This window comes from Octopus bimaculoides, chromosome 3 (assembly GCF_046866305.1).
Source record: "Octopus bimaculoides isolate indiv1 chromosome 3, ASM4686630v1, whole genome shotgun sequence".
NCBI lineage: Eukaryota > Metazoa > Mollusca > Cephalopoda > Octopoda > Octopodidae > Octopus > Octopus bimaculoides.
In genome coordinates, this window is record NC_142930.1 from 78,021,739 (window position 1) to 78,033,755 (window position 12,017).

Here is a 12,017-nt window from a genome sequence, read left to right on the forward strand (position 1 = left end):
ACAGTCGTATAAGCAATAGTGTATGTACAATATGTGAGAGTACAAGTGTGCGTGTGAATGAGAGGAACACAGAACATAGAAAGAGTGTCTGTAACATAGACTACAAGTCTCAAACACTGAGATAGAGAAATACCAGTTCGTATTAGAGTTACACAAGGAAATAGAATGTTCATACGCAGGAAGTTGTGGTCAAGTAGCAGAGCTGTGGTATCACAATATGTGAGTTGAGCATCGAATGCTGTGACCATTTTACCTGATACGAAATATTCTCACTGGTTAGTTCTGACTGTTGCTCGTGGTGGAAACAATCCACTCAAACAGTGTCGATATAAAACCGAGTGTGTTGATATTGGTGTGTACCTGGTGGTGGGGTTGCTGGTGCACGACATTGTGGTGGTCAGTACATAGGTGGTGAAGACATCGGCGCTGGAACTGGCTGTAGCTGTGTTCTGTATGTGTGATCAGCGACCAGACCTGTGAGAGATCTGGAATCAAAGACGACTAATGTCGTTGGATCGGGCTTATTTATGGGCGAAACAGGGCTCACCGGAAACCCAGAAAAACTCTCTCTGAAGGCCACGATTGGACGTAATCCACCCTTAGCAAGCAGAACATGGGGACAATTGCCGCGCAAATAAGAACCAATCAAAATGGTGGACAGAAGGGTCCAAGGCAGCCTAAGGCTAGATGTTAGCAGCTTCGTTATCATTTATGATTGAATGCCCGAGAGAGAAGTTTCACTACAGAGCCATCTACCTGAAGGGACTTGTGATTTGTCTACCTTCCTACTAAGACTTTGGTTTTTGATAGGTTAACTCTAAGGCCCTTTGATTCTAGACTTTGCTTCCATACCTGAAAGTTCTCTAGTTCTGGTAGTGATTCAGCTATAAGAGCAAGGTCATCAGCATAGAGGAGCTCCCAAGCCAGCCTGTCTTAAATTCCTCTGTTATTGCCTGGAGGGCTATGATGAACAAGAGGTGGCTGAGGACTGATTCTTGGTGAACCCCTACTTGTACCCTGACTTCTTTGCTGTACTCATTGCCAACCATCACCTTACTGATCGCATCACAGTACATGACTCATACAGCTATCATCAACCACTTGTCTATCGCTAGTTTCCACACTGACCACCAGATAAGGGATTGGGGGACCCTGTCAAAGACTTTCTCCAAGTCAATAAAGGCCAAGTACAGAGGTTTGTCTTTGGCAACGTATTTCTCCTGCAGTTGTCTTACCAGAAATAAAGTATCAGTGGTGCTTCTCTTTGGCACAAAACCAAACTGCATCGCATCTAGGTTAACTCTTTCCCTAATTAGTTGAGCCATAACTTTCATCACCCGATCCAACAATTTGATACCTCTGTAATTATTTCTGAATATTTTAGATAAAAGCTTAATTGTTTCCTCGAAACAAATTTCGGATGGTTTTCTCAGCAAGATGTAATTACAAAACTTTTCATGTTCTGCTGGTGATAATTTCCTTAAAAGACGTACCTTCTTTTCATCTGCCCAGCTTTTACACTCTTCCTTGAAGATTCCTTAATACCTTCTGAAGTATGCAGAAAACGTAATCCCTTCTTCTGGATTATATGTAAATTCTTCAATTGAATTAGCAACTGTGTCTGCCGAAAATGAACCTGAAGTATTTTTTGACTGCAACAATAATTCCAACAACTGTTGATTTTGTTGTTGTAGTTGCTGTTATACCTGTTCTTGCTGTTTCTGTTCTTCTTGTTGCTTTTTCAACTGTTTCTGCTCTTGTTGTTGTAGTTGCCATTGCAACTGAACTATGGAAGCTATGCTAAGAACATCCACTGTGAACTTCGAATGTCTCATCGACACTGCTATGTCCTTCTTTGAACTCACTGAATATGCCACTTTATAATGTGGACTTATAACAAAGCTATAACAATACAAATATAAATCAGAAGTAACCCGTAATAAACAATATCTCTTCTCAACGACTCTATGACTGTCTTCACAAAGAGCCTGCACACACCACACTGTCCCTCACTGACAGTGCACATGCACCTTTATACGGTTTAGGACAGTTGACTTTCTATCTCACAGGAGTGTCAGGATTTCACCACAACAATAAGACAGGGGAAGTTTCTGGACCATTGAGATGCTTAACTATTTTGATACCAAACCACCTGAATTTGGCTGAGAATTACATTGTCAAATGATACCAAAACAGCCAAAATAACCTAGTCATATTCAAATGAGAATTTCAGTGCTAAGTTGATGATAGTAAGAAAGGTATTAGAAGAAATTCTATTTGTTGCACCAAGTGCAAGCTATGGACAGATAAGAGCAGTGGAATGTCACGTAGGTTAGCAGAGAAAGCCATCTTTGTATGTGGCAGATGCACAGAAACAATAAGCACTAAGAACATGTGGGAATTAGACTCTCTCAAATGCTCAGGCGGCTCTTGAGGTTGTAGATAGTTTCTGTTCCCTAGGTGACCAAATTAGCAGTGGGCAGAAGATGTTCAGAAATTATTGTTAGTAGAATTAGAATAGGGTAGAGGAAGTTCAGAGAGATATTACCTTTGCTGGCAACAAAAGGATTCTCTCTTAGAGTGAAAGGCAGATTGTATGATGCTTGTGTATGAATGGCTATACTTCATGGTAGTGAGACATGGGCTCTGAATGCAGAAAACATGAATAGACTAGAGAGGAATGAAGCTAATATACTCTGATGGATATGCAACACTAGTGTTGCACATGAAAAAGTGTAAATGGGCTGAGAGAATTATTGGGCATAAGAGGAATCAGATGCAGCATATAAAAAAGAAGACTACACTGGTTTGGACATGTGATGAGTAAGAATGAAGGCAGCTGTATAAAAAAATGTCAACTGTTTAAAGTAGATGGCAAGTGTGGAAGAGGGAGACTTAGGAAGACATGGTATGAAGTAGTGAGGACCAACCTCAAGATGTTGGGCCACATGGAGGTGATGACAATGGCTCAAGATGTCTGGCAATGAGGTTCTTGAGAAAACCCACCCACCTCAGCAAAACTGAGTTCAGGAAGCGCTGTTTTCCACTCACATGTAACATAAAAGTTTATCACACACCCTACTTCAATAAACCAAACTACATCTCTCCTCTCTTCCTCACATTTCTTCCCTTTTCATGCAATATGCTTATCTCAACTGCCCCACTTCTGCATCCCAATCCTGTGCTCACTGCCTTTCCCACTGTATTATTGCTATCTTGTCCATCCCTCAATATACACAAGTTTCACCAAGTGATGCAGTCTCCTCCTTCCCAACTTCTTGGTAGTCATGTGGACTCACTACACATGCACCTTTAGCAATGCTCAACCAATTTATATTCTCATTCCTATACATTGAGAGTATGCCCTCGCTCATTGCCACCATCTGTCTCTCACTATCTCCCTCTAACTGTGGTAACTATGTATTTCCTCTATAGCAAGTCACCTGTATTAGGAAAGGCAGGTAGCACATCTGTTTCTGTCATCATTCCTGACCTTTCTCTCTCCAGCCTGGTAACTTGATACTTCCTCTTCAGCAAGACACCTATATCTGTCTCACTATCTCCTCCAATGCCTCCTCCCGTCTTAAAAGTTTTTGTCTTGCATGTACCTACTGTTAGTGCAGATGCCACTTAAAAAGCATCCAATCTACACTATAAAGTGGCTGGTGTTTGGAAGGGCATCCAGCTGTAAAAATCCTGCCATAACAGTCACAGAAGTCTGGTGCAGGCTTTGGTTTGGCTGGCACTTGTGGTACCATCCCACTCATGCTAGCATGGAACACAGACGTTAAATGATGATGATGATGATGATGATGATGATGATGATGATGAAGATGTAAAAACCATGCCAAAGCAGACAGTGGAACTTGGTGCAGTCCTCTGCATTGCCAGCTCCTGTCAAACCATTCAACCCATGCCAGCCTGGAAAACAGATGTCAAATGATGATGACACTGAGATATATATCATCATCATCAACATCATTTAACGTCCGCTTTCCATGCTAGCATGAGTTGGACAATTTGACTGAGGACTGGTGAACCAGATGGCTACACCAGGCTCCAATCTGATCTGGCAGAGTTTCTACAGCTGGATGCCTTTCCTAATGCCAACTACTCTGAGAGTGTAGTGGGTGCTTTTATGTGCCACCGGCACAAGGGCCAATCACATGGTACTGGCAACGGCCACACTCAAAATGGTGTTTTTTATGTGCCACCTGCACAGGAGCCAGTCCAGCAGCACTGGCAACGACCTCGCTCGAATGATTTTCTAACGTGCATATATATATATATATATATATATCATCATCATCGTTTAACGTCCGCTTTCCATGCTAGCATGGATTGGACGATTTGACTGAGGACTGGTGGAACCAGATGGCTACACCAGGCTCCAATCTGATTTGGCAGAGTTTCTACAGCTGGATGCTCTTCCTAACGCCAACCACTCCGAGACTGTAGTAGGGGCTTTTACGTGTCACCCGCACGAAGGCCAGTCAGGCGATACTGGCAACGGCCACGCTCAAAATGGTGTATTTTATGTGCCACCAGCACAAGAGCCAGTCCAGGGGCACTGGCAACGATCTCGCTTGAAAGTCCTTAGACATGCTGCGGGCACAAGTGCCAGAAAGGTGACGTTGGGCACAGGTGCCATCACGATTTCGCTTGCCCCAACAGGTCTTCGCAAGCTGAGATTCGTGTCCAATGAAGGAGAGGTTGGCATGGGTGCCAGTCATCGAATTTAGTTTGATTTCGATTTCACTTGCTTCAACAGGTCTTCGCAAGCGAAGTTTAGTGTCCAATGAAGGAAAGGTATGCATAAGTAGGCTGGCTACACCCCTGGCAGAGGCCTTGGATTTCGGTCTCACTTGGCTTGCCGGGTCTTCTCACGCACAACATATTTCCAAAGGTCTCGGTCAGAAGTCATCGCCTCGGTGAGGCCCAATGTTCGAAGGTCTTGCCTCACCACCTCATCCCAGGTCTTCCTGGGCCTACCTCTTCCACAGGTTCCCTCCACTGCTAGGGTGTGGCACTTTTTCACACAACTATCCTCGTCCATTCTCGCCACATGACCATACCAGCGCAATTGTCTCTCTTGCACACCACAACTGATGCTTCTTAGGTTCAACTTTTCTCTAAAGGTACTTACACTCTGTCTAGTATGCACACTGACATTACACATCCATCGGAACATACTGGCTTCATTCCTTGCGAGCCTACGCATGTCTTCGGCAGTCACGGCCCATGTTTCACTGCCATGAAGCATGGCTGTTCATACACATGCATCATACAGTCTGCTTTTACTCTGAGTGCGAGGCCCTTTGTCACTAACAGAGGTAAGAGCTCTCTGAACTTTGCCCAGGCTATTCTTATTCTAGTAGCTACACTTTCAGCGCACCCTCCCCCACTACTAACTTGGTCACCTAGATATCGGAAGCTATCAACCACTTCTAGTTTTTCTCCCTGGAATGTGGCAGAAGTTGTTTTCTGCACATTTACAGTGTTTATAGCTCCTGAACATCTGCTACATACAAAAACTAACTTCCTAGTTAACCTTCCTTTGATATTGCTGCACCTCTTATGCGTCCCTAGCTTGCACTGGATGCATCTTAGAGTTTCTACCTACACCTTTTCTACATATCGAGCAGGGCCATCTACCTGAAGTTAGTTAGGTTGACTCTAAGGCCCTTCGATTCTAGTCCTTGCTTCCACACCTGAAACTTCTAGTTCTGATAGTGACTCAGCAATTAGTGCAAGGTCATCAGCATAGAGGAGCTTCCAGGGGTATCCTGTCTTGAATTCCTCTGTTATAGCCTGGAGGACTATGATAAATAGGAGGGGGCTGAGGACTGAACCTTGGTGGACCCCTACCTCTACCCGGAGTACTTCACTGTACTCATTACCAACCCTCACCTTACTGACAGCGTCTCTGTACATGGCTCGCACAGCTCTCACTAACCATTCTTCTATACCTAGTTTCCTCATTGACCACCAGATGAGGGATCGGGGGACCCTGTCAAAGGCTTTCTCCATGTCAACGAAAGCCAGGTACAGAGGTTTATCCTTGGCTAGGTATTTCTCCTGCAGCTGTCTTACCAGAAATATAGCATCAGTGGTGCTTTTCCCAGGCACGAACCCAAACTGCATCTCATCTAAACTGACCTGCTCCCTGAGGAGTTGGGCTATGACCCTCTCCGTGACTTTCATTACCTGATCTAACAACTTGATACCTCTGTAATTATTTGTATCTAAAGCGTCACCTTTACCTTTGTAGCAGTTGACTATGGTGCTGCTACACCAGTCATTAGTTATGACTCCTTTGAGTATCACCTGGTTAAAAATACAGTGACTAGGCTATAGCTGACACTGACATATTTTGAGCATCTCTGCAGTGATTCCTGATGGGCTGGGCGCCTTCCCTGTCTTCATACTCTTAATTGCTTTATCTACCATGGTACGGTCAACTCGGATAGCTGGTCCCTCAGTTGGGTCGACATTCGGCAGACTCTCTTTCTCCCATTCATTCTCTTTATGGAGCAATCTTTCGTAGTGGCGTCTCCAAACCTCTTTCTTTGCAGCCTCGTTTAGTGCAAGCGTACCAACATCCATGCGAACACATTTCTCACCCACGACATCACGATTCTCTCTCACACACTGTCTTGCAACACGAAATACCTCAAGTCTTTGGTCCTCACAGCACAGAACATTGGCAAACTTTTTCTTATCGGCCTCCCCTCTGGCTAAATAAACCTGTCGCCTAGCTTTCCTTCTGGCAGTCTGATACAATTCCCTGCTACCACTGTTCTTCCAGTCCTGTTTCTTTTCCCTAATTGCCCTGTCGACAATATTATTCCACCACCACGTTATTTTCGGTAGAGAGGGGACTTTGCACCATCCACAGATCTGGTCAGTGGCCCTCAGCAGGTTGTCCCGTAGAAAAGTCCAGTTGTCTTCTACATTGTGTGAATCTACATCCCCCTCTAATTTGTCGAAGGCTCCGAGTAATAAGTCTCTAAATCTCTGTCCATTCGCAGGATCTTTGAGCTTCTAGACCCTTCTTCTCCAAGCTGGTCGTCTTCTAGGCAACCACTTAGCCCTGATCCTGAAGTCACTAACTACTAGTCTATGTTGTGGGGTACATTCTTTGCCTGGGAAGGTTTTGGCATTTATAAGCAGCCATCTTTCCCTTTTCCTGGCGAGGATGTAGTCAATTTGGCTAGTGTGTCTGCCAGAATGGTAGGTGACTAGGTGACTGGCAGGCTTCCTGAAGTTAGTATTGTAGACCATAAGGTCATTTGCATCACAGAACTCCAGCAGCCTGGTTCCCTCCTCGTTGCGGGAACCAAAACCATAGCTTCCATGTACGCCATATAAGCCCCCTGAATGTTGTCCAACTTGACCATTGAAGTCACCAGCCACAAAGAGAAGGTCCCTGTCATTCGTCGACGAGGTAGTCTACAGGAGGGAGTCATAAAATTGGTCTTTCTGTCCGTCGGGTAGCCCAGGCTGAGGGGCATAGGCCGAGATAATGGTTGCTAACCCATGGTGAAGGACTAATCTAATCTTAAGTATTCTATCGGATACTCTAACTACCTCGATTACCTTATCCACCCATTTCTCTGCAAGAAATATACCCACGCCCCTGACCCCGTCTGTGTTCCCTGCCCAGAAAATCTTGTACCTGTGTTCTTTGCCTGTGAGGAACCTAGCGGAACCACCTCTCCACCTTACTTCTTGGAGGCAGCAGATATCGACACGTCTCCGTTCAATCATCTCAACAATTTCACCAGACCTACCTTTCAGTGTGCCGATGTTAAGAGTGCCAAACCTGAGGGTGTGGGAGGTATGGGACCATGAGACCCTGGGGCGGGGAACAGCAGCGTCATGTACCTGAAAAGAAAGCTCGCATTTTGCAGAATTCATAAACAATCAGTAGCAATCACTTCAGCCTGCATCTACTACACTATCGTATTTTGCACCAAATGATTGCTTCCTTACATAGGAGATAAACCCTAAGTGGGGGTGGGGGGAATGGCGTGGAGTCTTTAGAAGTGTTCATGGGAAACAGTTAAGAACTTCTGGTACTGGTGTAGAGGATAGGGACTTCCGGTACTGGCAGTGGGGGTGGGAGGGCGGTTGCACCAAGGCCATTGCTGCAGAGGTAATTCGGTCGCACGCGCTGTAGTTTTATTGGCCTGGTGGACAAAGCGAGGGGTCAATGCAAATAGGTAGGAGAAGAGAGATTGCGAGCGAGGGGGATCGAGAGAGACAGAGAAAAGCAGATATCGAAAGAGACAGAGGAAAACAGAGGGGTGGGGGGTGGGGGCGGGGGTTATGCCAGCATGAGGGAGAATAGAGAGGTAGGTTTGGGGATTTCTGTCACATAGACACATTAAATATTGAATGGTATAAATAGAATTTTGAGAAATAAGGGTTTTCGGCCAGCTAAGTCTAAGACAGAATTATAGAGATAGGTGACTATGTGAGGAAATTAAAACTGAAAAACTTGAATAAATGAATGAGTTTGACAACATCATTAGGGACTACTGAAAATGAATTTGAGCACTTAAGATATTACGAATCAGGACAAAAAATACATAGAAAAGTACAATACAGGTGAGAAAGACAGAACTTATCTGTACATGCTTCTATGGTCGTATTAATTCGGCAGTGGTTCTATGAACGAGTGAAGGGGTTCGATGCTCACGCTATAGTTTTATAGGCCTGGTGAACGAAGCGAGGGGTCAATGCAAATAGGTAGGAGAAGAGAGATTGCGAGTGAGGGGGATCGAGAGAGACAGAGAAAAGCAGATACACACACACATCTATCATCGTTTCCTCATCATCAAAACTTCTGATTATTTATATGTATAAATATACTCATGCATATGTGTATAGATATGTCAGTCTGCCTGTGATCTCACTACACTTCTTGTGTAGTGCCACCACTGCCATCAACATAACCATCATCAATTTAATGTCAACTTTTCTCTGCTTGTATGGATGAGATAGCATTCATTTTGGCAGAATCTCTATGGCTTCTTGTTGCCAACCCTCATTTGTTTCCCTGTAAAGCAATAATTTCCCATTACCAAGCATTTTTCATAGAAGATGCAAAACAAATAACGCTAACTGTATGACAGTGACATTCAATTACAACTATCACACTATGTCAAGACAAGAAGGCCCAAATCAATGGATGTTAAATGATAATGATTTTACATACACACACATACACACAAAATGAGCTTCTTTGAGTTTCTAGCTTTCAGATTCACTCAGAACGTTTTTGGTCAGCCTGGAGCTATAGTAAGAGATACCTACTCAAAGTACTACAAGTGGGACTGAACTTGAAACCACGTGGTTGAAAAACAAACTTCTTAACCACACAGCCATGCCTATACAATTACTACTATCCACTTTTACCTGTTTGGGAGTAGAGTCCTTCCTTCTTTTCCACAAACTAAAACTTTTTGTGCTTGCTGGTAACTTTGCAGAATTAGATGCCTTATTCAGAAACCACAACACAATAATAGCATTAAGATCTGATGATGTGTTCCTGTATTTTAAGTGTACAGCCATTTTACTTTGGAGGTGAGGAGAGAGAAAAAAATGCTCTAACCTGCATGACAAATTCTCTGCGCCAGGGGAGACCATGTTCAGCAATTAGAGAGTATATAGGTTCTTTCTTTTTGTTAGCCTGTCTGATTTGAATGAGACGGCTAATAGGGTTAATGCCAACACCATAGTTAGGATCTGCCTTCTGCATCTGTAATATAGGGCAAGAGGAAACAATTAGAATGACAACATAACAATTGAATATACATGTTTTATATAAGAACAGGAGACATTACATATACAATATGTAATGTCTTACATATGTTTGCTTATCATAAAGAAAATGTACCACGTGATACCCTTAATTTCTCACTCCACTTCCATCTCAGATCCAACACTATTCACTTTCTGAAAACCTTCTCCAGATCATCAACCCTCTTCTAGAATTTCTTCCCAACTACATTTTTACTGACACTGACTTATCTAAACAGTAACTGTATTAATCTTATCAGTTTTAGAGGATAAATAAATGTCATGCGCACTGGTCTCCCTATTAAAAGAATAATTTTAACCAAATAAATGAAAATATTTTTTTCTACAGAGAATGAAGAGAGTAGGTTGTAGGAAACCAAAGCATAGATTTCTCTCTCTTTCTCTCAATATATACAAGATGTAACAGGTATTTGTGAACATAGATTTGGCAGGTCATAAACAGATAACCTAATGTAACACTTATTTCCCTTTTAGGCATAATGATAAGGCTGATTCAAATCTGACAAGGGAAGGAAATGAAAATACATGCTGTGCTCATAGATCTTGTGGCAAATCACAGCAACTCAGATGGTCAGCTTCTTGAACATGACCAGTACTTCAAGGATCAAGAAAGAGCTGGAGACTAATAATGGGGATATCTGAGGATAGTTGAGTTTATCCAATAAGTCCAGGATATAATTTACAATCCCAGTGGGTCAATCAGAGTCATCATTGATCAGCTCATTGTGGCTATGTTCACTATTATGTGTGCATGAGGAAATCAGGTACAAGTCCTGCATGGTGAGGAGAGGGTAGTTCATGTCCAGCAGGACCTGGGGAAACCACAATTATGTTAAGTTGCTATATGGGTCATTGCTGGCTGGTATTAATTGGCTGCATGTTGCCCTATAACAAACCAAATGTGCACATTATTGAAATACATTTATTTATCATTAAAGTTATAACAATATTTACATTTATACATAAAGTTTTCCAGTAGTCGCCAGTAGTATATTGTAGAAAGCTAGAATCAAAATTAGCTGTAATCAAATTACGAACAGAAAGATTAGTGTTGTTTGAGAGGCAGGAATGGCATTTGTCATAACTGAAGAATTCCATTTACTCTGGGCTAAATTTCAACAAAGGAACATATAACATTGTAAAGGCAGGTTGCTTATGTTTTGAAGGGCCATGCTCTGGTTGATCCTGACAGGCTTTTGCTCTTATATGAAGAAAAGCACAGGAACTTCTAGAAACTTGAAGAATGTTTTACTGTGTGGCATTGTTTTTCTGCTAGCTGATTGGTTGGTAATCAGGGCACATTACCTGATTCAAGTGTGGACATAAACTGGTAACTGAAAATGTGAGATTTTGATTCTAGGCCTTACTATATGAGTCTCCTACCAGTGAACAAGTGGGAGAAGTGAATGAAATAACACAATTATAGTGAAAACATTTACAATAAAACTATGTGGTGAGAAACTTATATGCAAAATATAAAATAATGCAATTGAATATACAAAGGTATGTACAAAAGTGAAAGAAATATAATAATGTTTGTATTCAAAAGTGTTGAAAACCAAACACGAGCAATAAGATAGAGAGAAAAGTAGAAGAAAAATATTATTTTTAATACATAGAATTTTGTAGTTACACAAGTAGTTATTTTTTAAAATCAAAAACTGAATATAGTAGATTTGTGTATATTTGGTTGACCAATACACTTTTCTGTCACTTCTGATTACATCTGTGTGAGGTAAGGAAGAATTATGACAGAACGTGTTATTTTCCTATTCCTATTCTGATTGTTTAAACGTTGTAGATGTTAAAAAAGATGCTTTGGAATAAGTATTGATTGAACAAAAGCTTTCTTAAGTCTATCAATACTAACAGTTTCTTGTCTTCCTTGCATATATTTTTGTTTTGCTTCTCAAATCCAGAATAAGAAGTGTACAATGGATGGTTAACTGCATTGTTACATAAGAAGTATTTGCATCTGATGGAACAAAAGTTTTAATCAACTGCACCATATAGCTTTGCAATCAATGAACATAATAAGCAGAATCATGCTGCTGGTTAACTGTTGCAACTACCATCTGACCAGGTAGTGTGATTGCCATGCCATACAGTAATTCCACTAAAAAGTAGCTGCGGTCTTCTTTAATAGCTGTACATAAACCTAGAGAAACACTGGCAGGGATTCCAACCAT

At 42.1% G+C, this 12,017-nt stretch overlaps 1 protein-coding gene across 4 annotated transcripts in view; it reads right to left on the minus strand.

The window, feature by feature from the left end:
- LOC106880813 (double-stranded RNA-binding protein Staufen homolog) overlaps positions 1-12,017 on the minus strand; it is a 179,383-nt gene that overhangs the window by 22,163 nt on the left and 145,203 nt on the right. For all 4 annotated transcript variants that reach the window (XM_089349260.1, XM_052966317.2, XM_089349259.1 and 1 more), the window contains one exon: positions 9,620-9,766. In XM_089349260.1, the coding sequence (XP_089205386.1) occupies positions 9,620-9,766 (147 nt within the window). The remainder of the gene's footprint in view (positions 1-9,619; positions 9,767-12,017) is intronic.